General features: G+C 44.0%; 1 protein-coding gene and 1 pseudogene across 1 annotated transcript; one reads left to right on the plus strand and one right to left on the minus strand.

Annotated features, from left to right (window-relative positions):
* Window positions 1-10644: 10644 nt before the first annotated feature.
* Window positions 10645-11454, minus strand: LOC130736565 (uncharacterized). The gene has a single exon (XM_057588381.1). It carries the CDS (start codon window positions 11452-11454, stop codon window positions 10645-10647), a length of 810 nt encoding a protein of 269 aa, XP_057444364.1.
* A 1059-nt stretch (window positions 11455-12513) lies between these two features.
* LOC130736567 (40S ribosomal protein S5-like) lies at window positions 12514-17869 on the plus strand (annotated as a pseudogene).
* The last annotated feature ends 3781 nt before the right edge of the window (window positions 17870-21650 follow it).

Consider the following 21650-nt stretch of genomic DNA (forward strand, 5'->3'; position numbering starts at 1 on the left):
TATATATTGTGGGTGATGTTTTTTATGTTAACAAATCATTATTTTATATCCCAGCATTAAAAACACGTTGTTGCCAAACTTTATTCCACTCATACATTAGAAAATAAATGAAGGAACAAATGGCAAGCCAAGTCCCCTAGCTAGCTTGGTATAGCACCACTATAAATTGGTTCATCACCTCCGGCATAATTAACCAACCATGGCTACCGCAAAACAACTATCAAATCTCTTCCTCTTGTTGGCCCTTGTAACCCTCTCTTCCATAACCTACCCCTCCATTGCTGCTGATGATGGTGGCGGAGGCCTTGTTTCAGTGTACTGGGGTCAAGCATCCAACGAAGAGGGCACCTTGCTTGAAGCATGTGAGACCGGAAACTATGGTATCGTGATCATTGAAGGCCTCATTGTCTACAACAGTGGTAACACCCCAACACTAAACTTGAGAAACCATTGTGGCTCCGATCAGCAGCACCTTTGCTCCGCACTACAGAAAGACATTGAATACTGCCAACAAAAAAACGTCAAAGTCATCCTTTCCATTTTGGCGGACGATTCAGTTACCCCAGCGCCGCCACCACCACCACCGCCACTATCACCACCATCACCGACACCGTCACCATCACCGTCACCATCACCATCATCCTCTTCCACGTTAAAGGATGATGTTAATGTTGAAAAAGAACTTGCAGACTATCTCTTGAACCACTTCTTCAGTGGCAAGCCTGGGCCACTAGGAAATGTGTCCTTGGATGGCATTGATATCATGGACGTCCCAGATAGTTCAAACCTGAAATGGGATACGCTTGTTCATGCCATTAAAGCATCCACAACAGAGAGAAACATTTACATATCTGTTTCACCACAGTGTGTGTACCCAGATTACTTCCTTGATTCTGTAATCCAAACCGGCCTTGTAGATTACATCTGGGTTGAGTTCTTCTACGGGAACCCTTGCATCTACTCCAATGGAGATGCCACCAATCTTTTGAAGGCGTGGGAAGAATGGACATCAAATGTTCCCAACAGCTTAATATTCCTTGGTCTTCCGGCTTCTGAGAAAGCAGTATCAGCTGGTTACATACCACCTGAAGATCTCATATCTAAAGTTTTACCGGCCGCCAAGGAAGCTTCCAACTATGGTGGAGTCATGATTTGGGACAGGTATTATGATAAAATTTCTGGCTACTCTGCAGAGATAAAAGACAGCGTCCCAAAGGTATCAACTAGTTTGTACGGTCTGCCTCTGCATCAAGGGTTTCTGCAGACTACATGAAGATTCACATGTTTGACTTAATTAGTGCCATATAAGCACACAGTTTGACTTGCATTTCATTAGGCAATCTATATATGTATTGAAATAAGTGTGCGGCGTACGTCCGTTTGTTTGATTACAAGCATGCATGTATGTATGCAAGTGATTTCCCTTCAAATAAAAGTTATATATGTTTGCATATGTGGGTGGAATGGACTTTTATTGTTACTAATTTGCCATGAAGAAATCAACCCTAATAATAATTGAGGTCTTATAATTTGTGAACTTTAAATAGAGACAACTCATTGTTTAATGACCAGTTAATTTATATTGGAGAAATTATATAGAGATTAACAATTGAATACTGAAGCGATCAGAAAACTGAAGTTAGCTGAATACACTCAACTCGTCACTATTAGAAAAAATATTTTTCACATTAGGGTTTTCACAACGGTGGATGAAATATCTAATGTGAAAGATAATGCGGTGGTAATATTGAAATTATAGTAAACTTTTATGAGAGTTTTCACATCAGTTGGGAATATGTATGATGTGAAAAGTAATTAGTAAACATTTTTTACAACGGTTGATACAATAAGCGAAGTGAAACTGAATTTGTGCATGATGTGTGGCAGAACTTGCATGTGGAGGGGTGGGGGGCCTATGTACTGAAGGAAAAATTGAAATTACTAAAGGATAAACTGAAGATATGGAATCATGAAGTCTTTGGAAATCTGAATAAGAGGAAGAAGGAAGTGGTCGAGAAACTGAATGAATTGGAGAAAATGGTTGAAGAGAATGATCTGCAGGCAGCGGAAATGGAACATAGAAGATCACTTGAGGTAGAATTCTGGCAAAATGCTCGAAGGTTAGAATCCTTAGCTCATCAAAAGTCAAGAACAACATGGGTAAAGGATGGGGATGCCAATACAAGGTATTTCCATTCTTTAGTGAATTTCAGAAGAAGGTCGAATGTGCTGCTCAGGCTGAACGTTGATGGTGTGTAGCGTGAGGAGACGCGGGTTGTAAAGGAGGGTGTTAAAGAATTCTTCGCCCATAAATTCAGAAAGGTAAATTGTGCTACTCCTAATCTTGATGGTATTCCGTTCAAATCTCTTCCATTGGGGGTTTCTACTTCGTTGGAGGCCCCTTTCTCTATGGATGAATTGAGAGAGGCAGTTTGGAATTGTGCAAGAGACAAGAGCCCCGGACCGGATGGAATAAACTTTAGGTTCATCAAATTCTTCTGGGAACTTATGAAAAACGACTTCAAAAGAGTTGCAGATGAATTCCACTCAAATGGGCAGTGGCCGAGAGGTTTGAATGCTTCCTTTATAACACTTATCCCTAAATCTGATTCACCACGTGGACTCAATGAGTTCCGTCCTATCTCTTTGGTGAATTGTGTGTACAAGGTGACGACAAAAATGCTAGCAAACAGACTGAAGGGAACTATGAACCACATCATTGATGATTGTCAATTTGCCTTTGTCGGTGAAAGGAACATGTTGGACAGCGTTCTTATAGCTAATGAAATTATTCACGAGGCGAAAAGAAGAAATCAATCTACCTTTGTTTTGAAGGTGGACTTTGAAAAAGCTTACGACTCGGTTAATTGGGACTTTCTATTTTATATGATGGATCAGATGAGTTTCGGGGAGAAATGGAAGCGATGGATAAAAGGGTGTTTGGAGTCCTCCTGTATATCGGTTTTAGTGAATGGTAGCCCGACTAAGGAGTTTCCAATGGGGAGAGGAATTCGACAAGGGCACCCTCTTGCCCCGTTCTTATTTCTTATTGTTGCTGAAGGGCTTAGTGGGCTTTTTCGTCAAACTGTAAGGCTTGGGAAATTCTGCCCCTTCAAATTCAGAGGTGACGAGGATGTTGAAGTGGGGCTCTTACAGTTTGCTGACGATACTGTGTTCTTTGGGGAGGCTTCAATGCAGAATTTATTCACTACAAAATGCATTCTAAGGTGTTTTGAAATGGTATCTGGACTAAAAGTCAATTTTTCAAAAAGCAAGGTAGTGGGGATTGGTGTAGAGAGCAGATGTCTTAGAGGCTTTTCTTCAATGCTTCATTGTAGTCAGATGCAAATTCCTTTTACCTATCTTGGTATGCCAGCGGGGGGTAATCCGAGGAGGTTGGTATTTTGGGAACCTGTTATTAACAAACTTAACAAGCGTCTCTCAAGGTGGAAACAACGTTCACTGTCTTTCGGAGGTAGGGTATGCTTGATTAAATCGGTGTTAACTTCTATTCCTCTTTTCTATTTGTCTTTTTTTTAAAATGCCACAGGGGATTTCTTCTAAATGCAAAAGTATATTACTGAGATTCTTATGGGGAGGTTCTAATGAAAGCAAGAAAATAGCTTGGGTTCAATGGACAAAAATCTGCAGACCCATGAATGAAGATGGATTGGGTATCAAAGACTGGAAACTGTTCAACTGGGCACTTCTAGGTAAATGGCGGTGGAGGATGTTGAAAGAGGAGGAGAGCTTATGGTGTAAAATCCTTTCAGCCAAATATAAAGGTTTGGTACGTGATCATGATTCTTATTGGTAGAAAGATATTCATGCTGTTTGTTTTCAGCAAGGGCCTGAGGACTGGTTTAAAAATGCTTTATACTGAAGGTTGGGGGACGGAGGTTCTGTGGACTTCTGGAATGAAGATTGGCTTGGTGTTGGTGTTCTCAAAGAGGCCTTTCCAAGATTATACTTACTATTTGATCAGAAGGAATGTAAAGTTCAAGAAATGGGGGTTTGGCAACATGACTCGTGGCAGTGGTCCTTTAAATGGCATAGGGTGTTGTTTGATAGAGAAGAGGAAAGAGTTTGGGAGATTCTAAGACTTATTGCAGACTTTACTCCAAGAATATATGTGTCCAGGATTCCTGGGTATGGACCAAGGAAGGTTCTGGAAACTACACAGTAAGTTCCGCGTATGAATTCTTGCACGGTAATCTCCAGAGTGAAGAGAAGTAAGTGTTTAATTGGATCTGGTCTGCTAAAGCTCCTTCTAATGCTGCTGCATTGGCCTGGAGAGTGCTAATTAATAGAGTTCAGTCCAAAATTGAGTTGAGGAAAAGAAATGCCCTGCCTGGAAATACTGACTTGAGCTGTGACCTATGTTCAGATGCTGACTTGCATGGCATTAGGCAATCTATATATGTATTGAAATAAGTGTGCGGCGTACGTGCGCTTGTTTGATGACAAGCATGCATGTATGTATGCAAGTGATTTCCCTTCAAATAAAAGTCATGTTTGCATGTGGGTGGAATGGACTTTTATTGTTACTAATTTGCCATGAAGAAATCAACCCTAATAATAATTCACGTCATATATTTTGTGAACTTTAAATAGAGACAACTCAATGACCAGTTTGTATTGGAGAAATCAGAATTTATATAGATATTAACTATTGAATACTGAAGCGATCAGAAAACTGAAGTTAGCTGAATACACTCAACTCGTATATAGACATTTTAGAGTCTATCCATTTAAGGTAAAAATATTTAAGTGATTTTCCTTAGACAAAAATCAAAAAGAGACTTCCTATATGATATAAATTATCACGGAGCCTATGATTGTTGCAGATCCCTCCCATATCGATGTCAAGCTACTACTGTTCCATCATGAACATTGAGATGAGGTATAGTACCTAATGTGCAAGAGAGCGTAACTACTTAGAGAGAGAAAATAACTGAATTTTCAGCTTGTTATTTCTCCAATGAACTAAGCGTCCTTTACAATTGGTACTCCTCCCCTATTTATAGTTGGGGAAGTTGGGCCTAGCGCCTCTAAATCATCCTAATGGGCCAGCTGGGCCTCCGGGACAAAGGCCCAAGTCCCTGATGCGCTCCTCGCCTTAAGCCAGCGCCCTTGGGCGAGGGACCCTGGGGTCTCGCCCACAAGACACCGAGCTCGAAGCATGAGAGATAAGTGTGTCTTTAAACAAAAGAGACAAGGCGATGGACGTGAGACAAGGCGATGGACGTAAGAAACTAACTAATGCTAAACATAAGGCACCGAAGTAAAGAGCAATTGCCAGCATGGCTTGGTAACCTAAAGCCTAAAAATTTAAAATTTTGAACGCCTCGTCACGTTCCCTTGGCGGCTTGAGTCCACAAGCGAGCTTGCGGCGATGATGCTGGATTTGCTCGCCCCGCCATAGTCGCGCACGTGCCCTGAACCGTAACTTTTGACATGTGTCGGGCCTGCGCCACGCGCTGCGCCCTGAAGTGACATAAAGGTCAGCAAATCCAGGGAATCTCAACCACTACCTTTGAAACGTCCCTTCGAATCGTGGTAAATCCTGACAATTTGAATTCAAACCAATAAGCTTCAACTGTTGTAACTTTTCATTTAATGCGCTACCTTCGTGTCTCGATATTTGCCCCGCACTCCCTTGAGTGATCATTCCACTTTTTCCATGATGAGGCACGATTGCCCAACCGCTACTTATCCCAACTTTTAAAATCTCCTTCCCTTACTCATTCACCACCTCTAGAATTCCTACAATCTGCTGAAATTGAGAAACTAGCACCTTCTTCCTTCTAGCAAAAAATGACTCCCCAACGCCGAACCAAAGGATCCTCTCGATCCCGCAGCGCCGCTCCCGCATCTCCTTCTCCCGTTAACCCTCCCTCCTCCGGGGGCTTTTCTCTTACTGAAGATGAAAAGAACACTTTCAGGCACAAAATTTTCGCCACCTTACCCCAGTCCATAACTCAAGACCCCACTCAGGAGGCCATTTGCCAACCTTCTGAGCCGTTCACTGACAAGTCTATCGCCGAGACGGTCCGCCAGGCCGGCGGACTCTGCCACGAGAAGTCCCTCGAAGATGTCCTCATCACCGGGCAGGGCTTGGAAATCCGCCGCCCCTGGCAGCACCGCACGATCGAACAAGGCGTGAAGCAACCCCACTTCTTTTACGTTTACGAGTACCTCTTCCTCGACCTGGGGATCAAACTACCCTTCTCCCCTTTCCTCTGCCAGGTTATGAGGGAAATCAATGTAGCCCCAAGCCAACTTCATTTGAACGCTTGGGCCTTCATTCGGTGCTTTGGGATTCTCTGCGACGCCGTTGGTCTTGAAGCCAAAGTCTCCCATTTTTTCTACTTCTACGGCGTGGAGCCAAAATCCTTGAAGACCCCGACTCCTGGTTGGATCTCTCTGAAATCTCGTACGGGCCGGCAGCGCCTCTACCCTTACAAGAGCAACATCAAGAAGGGACTTGGGCGCCGGTACTTCCGCATACTCGTACATTCTACCTACCCTAAAGCTTTCACCCGCCGGGACGGGACCGCTCTGTTCCCTTTCTATTGGACCGAGAGTCCTCGCGATGTCCCGCAACCATCTGATACATCGTTGAGTGATGGAGATAAAGCCATCCTTGGCTTTTTCGCTGGGCTCCGCATCCTTGAGTGCTCTCAGTTGCTTGAAACCGCTCGCAAGAACACCCTCCGCTCATTTCTAGGGGGAATGAACTTTACCGAAGTCGCGCTCAAGCGCGCCCTAGCTGCTGAATCACTTGAGTTTCCTCCCGTTTTTAATACTAACGGGGTTAAGAGGAAACGTGTTGTAGCGGATGCTGATGCTGAGGTCGCCACCTCCCCTCAAAAGAAACGGACCAGAAAATCCGGTGCTACCCCTTCTAAAACGGCCGTGGTGGCCCCAAACGTCATTTCCCCGGGGCCTGGCGATTCAATACCTGACCCCATCCTTCCGGTGGAGATTGACGAGCCGACTCCGATGTCCACCGGCGATGCGGTCCAACCTTCCCCAACTAGAAAACCCCGAAAATCCAAAAGGGTCGCCCCTGGCACAAATGAAGAAACGAGGGTCGCGACCCCCTCACCTCTAAAGTCAAAAAAGAAGAAGAGGAAAACCAAGAGACCCAGGGCTGGAGAAACATCTGCCCCTCGCCAAGATCTGGCGGGCGGGGAAAAGCCAGACCCTATGGGTGATGCGGGGTACTTGCCCTTTCCTGAAGGAGTCATCGCCGATCAACATGCTTCTGAAGACGTTCCCTCGGGTGCTCCCCAAACAACCCTCTCCCATGTCCGTTCATGTCGCCAAGCTGAGGCAATCCCACCTAGGGTCTTCCCCATTCCCACCATGAGTGACGGCAGTGAAGGCCAAACTCCCACTGCTTCGCTTTCGCTTCGCCATTCTTCCCCCGCCACTAGCCATCTGACCTTGATGGGGTGGCGCGAGAAGCCATGTCGTGCCTTTTGCGTGCGGGGTGCCTTTTTTCCAGGTTGTCGCAGGATTCAGCCACAATTGCTGAAGTTGAAGAGCTCCGCCAGAGGGCTGAGGGTTACCGCCATGCCACACTCGAAGCGCACGGCGAGCGCGACAAGTTGCTGACCCAGGTTGCGGCCCAAATGACTAAACTGAACAACTTGGGTATCGAGATGAGCTGTCGTGAGGAGGACTTGTCCACTTGTGAAGAGAGAATGGAGGAGCTGGAGGGCGAGCGGGACGACTTGCAGCAGGAATTGAAGGCCAAGGCTGAGGCGATTGCCGCGGGCAGGGCTGCCTGCCTCGTCAAGACAAAGAGATCGCGTTCCTTCAAAGTGAGTTGGGGTTGATGAACGAATCTCTCACCGAGGTGAGATCTGAATTAGAAACAAAAGCCAAAGCCGTCGCGGATGCGGAATACCGTGCGGATTCTGAGGTCATAACTCTTCGGGCGCGGCTGGCGGCCAGGGCTGCTGCTGAGGCCGTGGAAGAGCGTGGCCGCGGTTTCTTCCTCGCCAAAGCTCAAGTCCAATATCTTTATCAGGGGATTGACCTCAGCGGGACGGGAGCTTTCTAGAAGGTCACCCCCCAGGGATTGGTCGGCCCGGACAATCCCCCGGGCTCTAATGCCGCATATTTTGCGGCTTCTGAAATCGCAGGAGAAGTAGAAAACGTTAGTGTAGTGTGAATATTTTGTATTGACTTTTCTTACCTTCCTTTTTTTTTTTGTTTTTTGTAATTAATATCGTCCGACGTTATTTAATGAAAATTTGCTGCGATTTCGTTTGTTTATTTCTCTCCTCGTTCGCGCCCTCGTGCCCTTCGGGATTTTGTGCTCGTGTAGCGATTTTGAATGTGTGCAAGTGAAACTAGGACTTTAGCTCAGCCTTGGGTTGAGGCTTTCTCCTTGCACCAATATTTCCCGTAAGCGCAGGTGCGGCCCCGCCGGTTTTATCCCGACGAGGGCTTACGGTGCTAGGGACCCAATGGCCATATAGGTTTACCTAGACTTATGCCTAGTTTTTGTTCTCGCCCATATTTCGGGGAGGTCTCGCTTGCCCATATTTCGGGGAAACTTTTGGGATAAACTGCTTGCCCTTGGACAAGAAGCTTTCCCGCACACATTGCCAACGAGAGGTCAGCGATTCGCGCCAAACTTTCCGGAGCAATCCGCAGGCATCAAGGTCGTGTTGGGATTGCCACCTTCAGGGAATTTTTCCCACTGGGCGAACGTGACATGTTAGTTGAGTTGATATCTGGGTAGCAGCGGTTCGCGCCGGACTTTCCCGGAGTGATCCCCAAACATCAAGGTCGTGTTGGGATCGCCACCTTCGGGGAATTTTTCCCACCGAGCGACCGTCATATTGTAGTCCAGCTAGGAGTATTACTCAAGAATATCCTTTTGTATTTGATTCGTAATTCAAATTTACATAGGAGGGATGCCTCATTAAAAACTCCCGAGGCGGAGAAAAAGAGTGCATCTTTATTTTTGGTCCTAATTTTGGTTTTGTTGCTGTGTCCTCGTTCCTGCTTTCCACACGCTCGCTCTTCAGCCTCTCGGGTCAAAGTATCATCCCCATCACCACATCTTTCGAGCCAGACGTGCTCGCTAGCCATTCATCGTTTTGGTTTCTTTCTATGCCCGCCTCGTGGTGGTGAGGAACTTCTCCCATCTTGCCCTTCTGCCTGTCGTGCTTGGACGTCTCTGGCTTGAAAACTATCGAACCCACAGGCTTCCAATATTTTGACTCTCTTTTTTCCTTACCCGGGCGACGACTCACTGGTTTCCTTCTCCTCGCCTTCTTTTTGTCCTTAGACCACTCGCGCGCCTTATCATCTCTTTTCTCGCCCGTGCCCTGCTAGACGATTCGCTGGTCCATTTCTTGAATCGTAATTCCCTTTCCCTTTTCCTCATCTCGCCCTGAACTCAATAGATTCGGTTTCCTGAACATTGGCAGTTCCCAGAATGCTGGGTCTTTTGAGCTCCAGCTGAAGAGGTCAAAGTTGTCCTCTACCAGCTTCTCTAAGCGTCTCTCCTGACTAACCGTGAGCCTGGGCTCGATCGCCAACACCCCCTTCTGAATTTATACGCTTCTAAGTCTGCGATCACACTTGCCCAACGCTCCTCTGCATGAGCGTCCGTGAATTGTCCATCCTTACCCGTCCTGCCATCTACCCCGACCTGTCCTGTGTTGCTCCCTGATCTTGCTATCTTCCTGTCAACCCCCTGCTTCGATCCCCCTTGCCTGCCTTGATTACCTTGGATGACCTCAACCTCATGGCACCTGTGTCCCTCGCCAGCTCCTTTCTTTCCATACAAGCTGAGACAGTTGTTGTAACATTCTCTCGCCCTCCTTTGATCAACTACAATCTTTTCCACTTTTCCACTTATCAGAGGATATTTCACCGCCAGGTGTGCCGTCGAAATTACTGCACAGAGGCGATTGAGTGTGTTCCTTCCAATGATGACGTTGTAGGATGCCACAACCTGCAATACAAGATACCTTACACGGAGTAGCTTAGCGTTATCGTCGATACCAAAGACTGTGTCCAGATCTACATATCCGCGTACCCAGACTTGCTCGCCCGAGAAGCCTACTAACGTTCCTGTATAGGGCATCAAATCTTTTTCTGTCAATCCTAATTGATCAAAAGCATCCCCATAGATGATGTCAGCGGAGCTCCCTTGCTCCAAAAGAATCCGCTGCACGTTAAAACTGTTGATCCTTATCATCACGACCACAGGATCGTCTTTGTGTTTCCTGATCCCTTCGAAATCTGCCGACGATATCACAATATCTGGATGCTGGAAACTGAATGGAGTTTCGTACTGTTGCACTGCTCTCACGTGCCTTCGCCTCGCCGACGCTGTATCTCTTCCCCCGCCGAAGCCACCCGCGATTGTGTTTATTGTCCCAACTGGCGGCTCAAGGTCTTTATTAAAGGTTTCCTCCGCCCCCTTCTTCCTTGTTGCTAGTGTTTCCTTCTTGTCAGCGGTTGGCGTGCGTCGGCGGTCGTCCAGCCTGCGGTCATCCTGCTGACAACCCCCTTTGTACCGGTTCCCTTGCTGTCGCTCTCCATTCCACTGATCGCCACGATCGTTCATCTGCGATCGTCCCGCTCGAATGAGCCTCTCAATCTCGTTATTCAGGGTAAAGCAATCTCCCTCGTCGTGTCGTGGCCTGCCGAGCGGTGGTACGCGCACCACTTTGTTTTATCCAACGCCACTCGGGGCGGGTCGGCCTCTTTCTCACCCTCCTCAACCGCGTGAGTTGTCTTGACATCTCGAACCAACTCCGTCAGATGTCCATTAAGGCTCTTACCTGACTCCTCTCGTCGGCGAGGGTCAGCTTGATGCCACGGTCTGCGGCGCTCAAAATTTTCTCTCTTAGGGTACAATGGCTCCTTCGCAATCTTTTCCCCTGTCCTCACCTTCCTGTCTCGCTTTCTGCTGCCCTCTCCCATCTCCTTATTCCGCTTTTCTTCCGGCGAAGCGTCCCCTGGTTCGCCGTCTTTCTCCTTTTTCGCGCGCCTTCGCTTGAAAGCATCATATTTCTCATCCAGAATGTAGGTGTTTGCTCGCGTTCGGATCTTCGCCATGGACCGAGCCGGCTTGCGGCTCAACTTTCTGTTCAGCTTCCACGGCTGTAACCCGTTCTTGAAGGCACGCGCACAGGTGTGCGGTTCTGACTCCTCAATTTTGACTGATGCTGCGCTGAATCGTTTTACATACTGCTTCAGAGTCTCGCCCTCAGATTGGCGGACGTTGTAGAGATCATCAATTGTCACCTGCTTGGTTTTACTGGTGGAAAACTGGACGAGGAATTTTGATGAGAAGTCACGGAAATTAGTGATGGATCCTCGGGGTAGCGTGATAAACCACGCCATGACTGTGCCTTTGAACGTAGCTGGGAACATCCTGCACTTCACAGCGTCGGAAGCGACACTAATCACCATTTTTGTGTTGAAATATAGCATGTGCTCTTTGGGATCAGCTTTCCCGCTATATGTCTCAAGGACAATATTCTTCATGTTATCTGGTATGGCAACCTCCCTTACTGCCGCTAAGAACGGTTCGAATTCAGCCACGGCTTCCGCCTCGCGTTCCCCTTCATCCTGTTGCTCGGAACGATAATACTCTAGCTGTTCTTGCAAGTAATCGTTCCGCTGTCGTATATCATCAACACTACGGATCAAACGCCTCCAGTCTTGGCCAGAAATCGGTGCCTGAGGTGCCGCACTCTCCTCTCCCGAAGCTCCGGGTGAGTGCGCTGGTGATCTCTGTTGCTCCGGTGAAGTCGGCGGAGAAGGTAACTGAGGCGTTGGAGAAAGAGGTGGAGGTGGTGGTGGTGGAGGAGGAGGAGTTAACTAATTGGTTTCTTCACAGCGAACTTGCTCGCGTCGTGGCCTGCCTCTCAACTGACGTGGAGGCGAACCGCGCCGCCGCTCCTGATCTTCGTCGCGTCGTCGACGACGTGTTTCCATCGATCCTGATTGGTGAACTAAAGAACTTCAAGCGAAAAACTGAAAACTGGAGAAATTCACACAGAGAATAGAACTTCTCCAAATTCAATTGCAATCCACGTAGTCCGGGAATCAAAATCTACCGTTCCCCACAGACGGCGCCAAATGTTCCATCATGAACATTGAGATGAGGTATAGTACCTAAGGTGCAAGGAACGTGATGTGAGATTCCCAGAGAGAATCGGAGCGTAACTGCTTAGAGAGAGAAAGTAACTGAATTTCCAGCTTGTTATTTCTCCAATGAGCTAAGCGTCATTTACAATTGGTACTCCTCCCCTATTTATAGTTGGGGAAGTTGGGCCTAGCGCCTCTAAATCATCCTAATGGGCCAGCTGGGCCTCCAGGACGAAGGCCCAAGTCCCTGATGCGCTCCTCGCCTTAAGCCAGCGCCCCTGGGCGAGGGACCCTGGGGTCTCGCCCAGTCCAACTACCGATTAAGCTTCTACGATTTTCAGATTTTTTTTTGAAAGTGTTCTACGATGTTTAGGTTAATGTGACATTTCTTTGGCTGATTATATTGGAGTGGTGGCATCCAAGCATGCCACATATGTTCCCCACACTGCTGGTACCTGGTATATAGGTACTCTGTGAAGCAGTTAAGGAAAGCTGAGTGCCCCACTATTGAGAGGCTCACAGCTCCCCAACTCCCTCAGGATGCACGGAAGAAACAATGGCAAGAAACTTATGGCTTAGGACTTAGGATAATTATCAAGCATGCTATGAAAATCTGTTGAGATTTGACTCATTGTATTTTGGGCTAAAATCTTTAGTTTATTAGGATTTGATTTAATGGTGATTGTAAAAGGTTTTAAGGGATTGTTATAGGATTTATTAGGATTTTATTGTAAAATAGAGATCAATAGAATCCACTATAAATAGGATAACAATGTAACCCTAAAACACAAGAGACACAAGAGGCACAAGTGCAATTGAGAGAAATTGCAATTGTTGAGTGATTGTATTCAGGTTCGAATCAATAAACGGAACTATAGCTGCTCTATAGTCGCAGAGGTAGGCAATTTGGCCGAACTGCGTGAACAAAGCTTTGTGTGTTTCTCTCTACTCTGATCTGTATTCGTGTTGCTGTTCTAACAATTGGTATCAGATGACGACTAACCCTAGAGGTGCGAAGTTTGAAGTGATACGGTTCGATGGAACCTGCAATTTCGGACTATGGCAAAGGAGGGTTAAGGATTTGTTGGCTCAGCAAAGTTTACAGAAGGCGTTGCGCGATGAGAAACCGGCGGACATCGCAACTGTTGATTGGAACGAGATGAAGGAGAAGGCTGCAGGTTTGATAAGACTTTGCGTTTCTGATGACGTGATGAATCATATCTTGGATCTCACAACTCCGAAGGATGTCTGGGATAAATTGGAAAGTCTTTACATGTCCAAGACACTCATGAACAATTTGTTTGCGAAGCAGCGTCTCTACATCCTGCAGATGCAGGAAGGAGGCGATTTGCAGGCTCATGTCTACGCTTTCAACAACATCCTTGCCGATCTGACACGGCTTGGTGTGACAGTGGACGATGAGGATAAGGCTATTATTTTGTTGTGCTCTTTACCAGGCTCTTATGATCACTTGGTGACCACTCTCACCTACAGGAAGGACTCAATCACGTTGGATTCTATTTCTTCAACACTTTTGCAACATGCACAACGTCGCCAGAGTGTCGAAGAAGATGGAGGAAGTTCAGGGGAAGGTCTGTTTGTGAAGGGAGGTCAAGATCGCGGAAGAGGCAAGGGTAAAGCAGTGGATTCTGGAAAGAAGAAGAGATCCAAGTCCAAGGACAGAAAAACAGCAGAATGTTATGGTTGCAAGCAAATTGGGCATTGGAAGACGGACTGTCCAAACAGGTCAGGAAAGTCAGGCAACAGCAGCAGTTCAGCAAATGTAGTTCAGTCTGATGGTTCTTGCAGTGAGGAGGATTTGCTTTGTGTTTCATCTGTAAAGTGCACTGATGCATGGGTTCTTGATTCTGGATGCTCCTATCATATGACGCCGCACCGGGAGTGGTTCAACTCATTTAAATCAGGTGATTTTGGTTATGTCTATTTAGGTGATGATAAACCTTGTATCATCAAGGGAATGAGACAAGTTAAAATTGCTTTGGATGATGGTGGCGTGCGCACGTTGAGTCAGGTGCGTTATGTTCCAGAGGTGACGAAGAACTTGATTTCTCTAGGAACTCTTCATGAGAATGGGTATTCATTCAAGTCTGAGGAAAATAGAGACATCTTTAAGGGTTAGCAAGGGTGCAATGACAGTGATGAGAGCAAAGAGGACTGCAGGCAACATTTATAAGTTGTTGGGGAGCACAGTTATGGGTGATGTGGCATCTCTTGAAACTGATGATGATGCAACCAAACTGTGGCACATGCGCTTGGGTCATCTCAGTGAACGTGGGATGATGGAACTACATAAGAGGAATCTGCTAAGGGTGTTCGCAGTTGCACAATTGGATTGTGCAAGTATTGTGTTCTTGGGAAACAGTGTAGAGTTTGTTTCAAAACCGGACAACACAAGACCAAGGGAATCTTAGACTATGTCCATTCTGATGTCTGGGGGCCTACAAAAGAGCCCTCCGTTGGAGATTTCAGGTACTTTGTTACATTTACTGATGATTTTTCTCGTAAGGTCTGGGTTTATTTTCTGAAATATAAATCTGAAGTCTTTGCCAAGTTCAAATTGTGGAAGGCAGAGGTTGAGAATCAGACAGGGAGAAAAATAAAGTATTTGCGGTCTGATAATGGAACTGAATACACTGACAAGAACTTCATGCATTTCTGTGAGGAGAATGGAATTCAGAGGCACTTTTCTGTGAGGAAGACACCACAGCAGAATGGTGTTGCAGAGAGGATGAACTGGACTCTGACAGAGAAGGAAAGGTGCCTTCGGTTGAATGCTAGTCTTTCAAAAGGATTCTGGGCAGCAGCAATCAATATGGCGTGCTATCTAGTCAACAGGTCACCACGAGCTTCTTTGGATGGAAAAGTTGCAGAGGAGGTGTGGAAAGGTAACCCCATTGATCTCAGTAATTTGAGGATTTTTGGGTGTCCAACATATGTGCATATTTTCAGTAAGGATCGGTCTAAACTTGACCCAAAGTCAAAACAGTGCACCTTTATTGTCTATAATAAAGGTGTGAAGGGGTACAAGTTGTGGGATCCAGTCAAGAAGAAGGTGGTTGTCAGCAGAGATGTTGTATTTGATGAGCAGTCAATGTAGAAATAGTCAGATGTGACGGTTGTGCCCGATACTGAGGTAGAGAATTCCAGTCAGGACAAGATTCAGGTGGACATTGAGGAGACACCGGTGAGTCCTAGGCAGATTGTAGCCCAACAGCAGCGTGAACCAAGCTCAGATTCAGGTGGAGTACAAGACTATACACTTGTGCGTGATAGGGAGCCTCGTCGTATTACACCTCCAGTGAGATATGGGTTTGAAGACTTAGCAGCATATGCCCTTCTTACCAGCTCAGGAGACCCGTCTACTTATCATGAGGCTATGGCTAGCCAGGAGAAAGATAAGTGGATGGGTGCAATGGTGGAGGAGATGGAGTCCTTGAAAAAGAATGAGACATGGGATCTTGTTCAGTTGCCACATGGAAAGAGAGCTATTGGTTGCAAGTGGGTGTACAAGAAAAAGCCAGCAGTAACAGAAAAAGAAGGGGAAAAGTTCAAGGCTCGCCTAGTTGCAAAGGTGTATTCACAACAAAAAGGGATTGATTATGATGAGATTTTCAGTCCGGTGGTTAGACACACTTCTATCAGAGCAGTATTAGCTTTGGTAGCCAGCAGGGATATGCACTTAGAGCAGATGGATGTGAAAACAGCTTTCCTCCATGGTAATCTAGAGGAGCAAATCTACATGGAGCAGCCAGAAGGATTCAGTGAAATTGGAGATGGCAGACTTGTTTGCAAATTGAAGAGGTCTTTGTATGGCTTGAAGCAGTCTCCAAGGCAGTGGTACAAGCGCTTTGATTCATACATGCTCCGGATTGGCTATAGAAGGTGTGACTATGATTGTTGTGTTTATGTGAGGAGCCTTGATGATGGCTCTTTTATTTTCCTGTTACTTTATGTTGATGATATGCTGGTTGCTGCCAACCATTTACATGATGTAAATGAGTTGAAGACCAAGTTGGGTAAGGAGTTTGACATGAAGGATCTGGGTGCTGCAAAGAAGATTCTAGGGATGGAAATTCACAGGGACAGAGGCGCTAAGAAATTATGGTTGTCTCAGAAGAGCTATGTTGAAGGTGTTTTGAGCAGATTTGACATGAGTAAGGCAAATCCTGTGAGTACACCATTGGCGAATCATTTTAAGCTTTCTTTGGAACAATGTCCGAAGATAGACTTAGAGATTGAAGGTATGTCTAAGATTCCTTATGCCAGTGCAGTTGGTTGTTTGATGTATGCTATGGTTTGCACTAGACCGGATTTGGCACAAGCAGTTAGTCAAGTGTACAAGTTCATGTCCAAGCCAGGGAAGCAGCATTGGGAAGCAGTCAAGTGGATCCTAAGGTACTTGAAGGGTACAACGGATCGCAGTATCATGTTCAGCAGGGAGCAAGGTATTGTTCCATCAGTTGTGGGATATGTGGACTCTGACTATGCAGGTGATCTAGATGATAGAAGGTCTACAACAGGATATGTCTTTACTCTTGCAGGGGGACCTATATGTTGGAAGTCATCAGTTCAATCCATAGTAGCCATGTCTACAACTGAGGCAGAATACATGGCAGTAGCTGAAGCTGCCAAGGAAGAATTGTGGCTTACAGGGTTAGTGAAAGAGTTGAGTGTTGAGCAAGGTGGAGTTCAGTTGCATTGTGATAGTCAGAGTGCTATCTATTTGGCGAACAATCAGGTGTATCATGCTAGAACCAAGCATATTGATGTGAGGTTCCACATGATCAGGGAGTTGTTGGCGTCCAGACAGATATTACTTCAGAAGGTTCACACATCAGAGAATGCAGCAGACATGTTGACCAAGCCAGTCACCAGTGACAAGTTTAAGCATTGCTTGAACTTGTTGCATGTTCTCCAATGTTAAGCAGAGGAGGCTCACAATCCCAGAAATCAGAATCATGAAACTAAAGCAGCAGATCTTCATAGGGGGAGTCCGGAATTCGTCAAGGTGGAGATTGTTGAGATTTGGCTCATTGTATTTTGGGCTAAAATCTTTAGTTTATTAGGATTTGATTTAATGGTGATTGTAAAAGGTTTTAAGGGATTGTTATAGGATTTATTAGGATTTTATTGTAAAATAGAGATCAATAGAATCCACTATAAATAGGATAACAATGTAACCCTAAAACACAAGAGACACAAGAGGCACTAGTGCAATTGAGAGAAATTGCAATTGCTGAGTGATTGTATTCAGGTTCGAATCAATAAACGGAACTATAGCTGCTCTATAGTCGCAGAGGTAGGCAATTTGGCCGAATTGCGTGAACAAAGCTTTGTGTGTTTTTCTCTACTCTGATCTGTATTCGTGTTGCTGTTCTAACAAAATCATTCATTTGGTGACTGATCTGAACCCAATTCGGTTATTGTTGATGCTTTCAAGTGTCATCAACAGTGGTCCACGTAAAAATGCAACTCGAATTGGTTCTGTTGGAGTTGTAAGGCGTCAAGCAGTCGATATCTCACCGCTTCGCCGCGTTAATCAGGCCATTATCTTCTGACAACTAGTGCACGTGAAGATGCTTTCAGAAATATTAAAACAATTGCTGAATGCTTGGCTGATGAACTTATCAATGCAGCCAAAGGTTCATCCAACAGTTATGCTATCATGAAAAAGAATGAAATTGATCAAATAGTTACGAAGGCCAATCGTTGAGCCATCTCGTGCAACCAATATGGAGGACCAGAAAGAAAGAATGTTGAAATAAATTAAATAATGATATAGAAAATAAAAACATCAAACAAGAACCATTTCAAGAGTTTTGTTATGTTACAGAGGCAAGATATGTTTAACAACAACACCATTACACGAATATTGTAAAAGTGCATCATAAGTAAAATATCTCCAGCAAACCAACATCAATATACAATTATGCAAATTATAAATATGTAACTGTTAATAATATGATAATATAAATAAATGACAAATACTTATAAATATTCAGTAGTGGATTTGTTAGATTTTGAAAATCAAATCAAAAATCCTATCCAATCTAGTTTTTTTTTTGGAACCGTTCAATTTTTCAATTTAGACTTTGGGTTTTTTTGGATCGGTTTATCGATTTTTATTGGGTGGACTTGTTATGAACACCCTTATGTCTAGTGTAACCATATTTTACCAGACTTATGTTGAAACTAGAAAAGCAGTAATATTTCTATTTGTTGATATTTGACAATTCCTGTCTCAACAACATCCATATAACGCGTTATTAAATCTCTGCTTCGCAACAATATTGAAAATACATTTTTTAAATGTATATATTGGGAGAGAAATTGCTGAAAAAAATCATCATTGATATAATAATAAATAAATTTAGTAATATGAAAGAACTAAAAATTGTATTTAATATTTTTAATATGTAAAATTTATAAAATATTTAGTGACAACCCTTTTTTAGTTCGAACCCCAACAAAAAAAAAAATCTTGGATACACCCTTGGTGGTGTATAGGCAAGGCCATATAGGCCATTGTCTTAGGCAAAAAACAAAATCAGTATCTATGTGGTATAAACTAGTGAGACATGAGAGGTAATAAAACAATGAAAAATTACGCTAAATTAATTGCAATGTGGGCAATGCAGTGTGGAAAGTGTAACTTTGGTGGTTATTAGTAGTAGTACGTGTTTTGTATTAAAAAATTTACATTTTTCAGAAAACTTTAAAATAAAGTATCTGTTGTTTTTATATTCTCAAAATTAAAAAATAATTTATTTTTACTCATAACTGTTTACTCAAAATTATAAACAGTATTGTACAAGTTTTCTCCATTTATTATTTCTTCTTTCAAATTTTTCATTGTTTCTATCTTAAAATGAAATATCAAAGAAGACTCTTATATATCCCCAAATGATAACTCAAGTGGTAAGAGCCGAGGGATATATGGGTTGGGGAGAGGAATGTTTATTATCGATCCTTGAAGGGTGCAATTTATTGTTCCGATGTACCTAAAAAAATATATTTATATTAAAATGTTGCAAAATATTTCATTGTTTCATTCCTTGCGTTCCAGGTTCTATTCTTCATATTTTTTATCTAATTTTTTTATTATTTTATTTATATTTATTTATTATTTCATTTAAATTATTTTTTTCTTATTCTTTGTAAGAGAAAATGCTAAATAGAAGTTGAATCTGGTTTTAAAAAAACTAAAAAATTAATATATAAAATTTACAATTTATATAATATATTAAGTCTCTTTACTATTCTTGTCAAAAGAAAATTTATTTAACATTTTCGTCTTAGCTCCGAAATATATATATATATATTATATATATATATATGTATGGGGAATGGGGTGGGGGTATACCTTGGTGGATTGCTAATACGGGTGGACTTGAATTCTTGTGTGATATGTTTTAGGGCTCGTTTGGCACGCCGTATTAGACATGATAGTATAAGCTTATACAATACATTATGAGTTTATCCATTGTTTGGTGAACACATTGTATTGTATAAGTTATCCATCATAGTCCCCTTATACGTTAAAATGACGTATTATTTAATCCATCATGTGAGTGATGGATAAGGCATGATAAAGTTGTGACGTATAAGTCACCATCACCACCACCATCCATTGCTGCCAACTTACACCACCATTGGCACCACCTCCGCCACCGGTGTTGCCGCCACCACCGCCCTACCGTCACCACTGGTGTTGCCGCCACCACCACCGCCGCCACCACCATAATCGCTGCCACCACAACCCTATCACCACCACCACCATAATCGCCGCCACCACTCTATTGCCACCACCGACACCACAACCACCACCTATCGCCACCACTACCACCATTGCCTCCACCCTCCACCGTCGCCGCCACCCTACTAAGCCGCCACCGCTTTACCACCACCACCAACCCTATCGTCGCCAACACCACAACCACCATCGCTGCCACCACCGCCACCACCCGATCACCACCACCGCCACCGCCGGTGTTTCCGCCACCGCCACCACCACCACCGACACCACAACCACCACCCTATCGCCACCACTCTATTGCCACCACCGCCACCACCAACACCACAACCACCACCCTATCGCCACCACCACCACCATTGCCTTCACCCTTCACCGTAGCCGCCACCGCCTTACCACCATCACCACCACCCTATCACCGCCACCACCACAACCACCATTGCTGCCACCACCGCCACCAACATATCTCCATTGTCACCACCACCACCACCGCCACCAATACTAACCTACCACCATTTCCACCACCACCACCAACCTACCACCACTTCCATCATCACCGCCACCACCGCTATAATCACCTCCATATTTGATTTTTATTATATATCATTATTCAATACTTCATTAAACATAAAATTACATTAATTTAAACGATATGGTAAATTATACAGAGTATGGCCAAACGCTGGATAGTATAAGAAAGTTATCATGGCTTATACTATCAGGCCTAATACTATCTGGTCTTATACTATCAGGTCTTATACTATACGTCGCACCAAACATGCCCTTAATCTCCATTCACTTGTCCCATCGTGTAGCAATTGAGTCGTTTCATATTTTCTTTTTCTTTCTCAGTCTTTTATTCTTTGACAATGAATAAATCCTTTGCATATAAAAAAATAATGATAATGTCCGTAAGGAGTATAAAGCAGAAGATGGACATGATGACGATGTTGATGATGTTAGTAGAAGAAGAGGTATTGAATTTTTTGGTTTAATTATTTTTATTTTTTAATTCATTTGTTTTATAATTATTTATCTACATGTAAAGTCCACATAAGTTGCCACGTCAATTATTGAGACCACGTCAGCAGCGAGTTTTATTTGGTTTTGGACAACAGACTAAACTGCTCAGGCACTCAAGTCAAAACCCAATGGGACTAAAAGAGCTCGTTTTAAACACCGAGTATCACTTTTGCACAATCGTATTAGATGAGGAACGAAAAGTGCAATTAAACCTAATTTAAATGTAATTTTCTAGCCATTTGGGTTTTTGGATTATTCTCTTCGGCCTCTCCTGAATAGCATTCGCTAGCCCATTTATACCACACCTCTAATCCCCTCTTTTGTCAACCACCATCACCTGTTTCTCATCAATCCACTCCACATGCATGAATAGAACTTGCACCCTAATCCCATTTTTAAGACTACAAATTAGTCCGGTTGTTGCATATTAACCATACTCAGAATGAAGGTTTGGATTCTACTACTCTAAGTCATGCTTTTGAGTTGTCAAACTTACAACCCGATAGTCAAGACTGATATAAGATTCACATCACAAGTCACAACCCACTTTCATCTATTTTCTTTTTATCTCTTTTTATTTTCCTATTACATCATATATAATATCTATAATTTTTCTCTCAAATGAATTTAGGATGTAAGCCAATTCTTTTCCTTTAGCCATTGAAGGAAATATGTCAACCCACAATTTTAAAGGTAACAGAAATCCATCCATGCAATG

The sequence above is a fragment of the Lotus japonicus genome, chromosome 2 (assembly GCF_012489685.1).
Source record: "Lotus japonicus ecotype B-129 chromosome 2, LjGifu_v1.2".
NCBI lineage: Eukaryota > Viridiplantae > Streptophyta > Magnoliopsida > Fabales > Fabaceae > Lotus > Lotus japonicus.

Excerpts from the sequence above, each read along its gene's own strand:
- LOC130736565 (XM_057588381.1), bottom strand. The coding sequence starts at position 11,454 with ATGGTGATTAGTGTCGCTTCCGACGCTGTGAAGTGCAGGATGTTCCCA.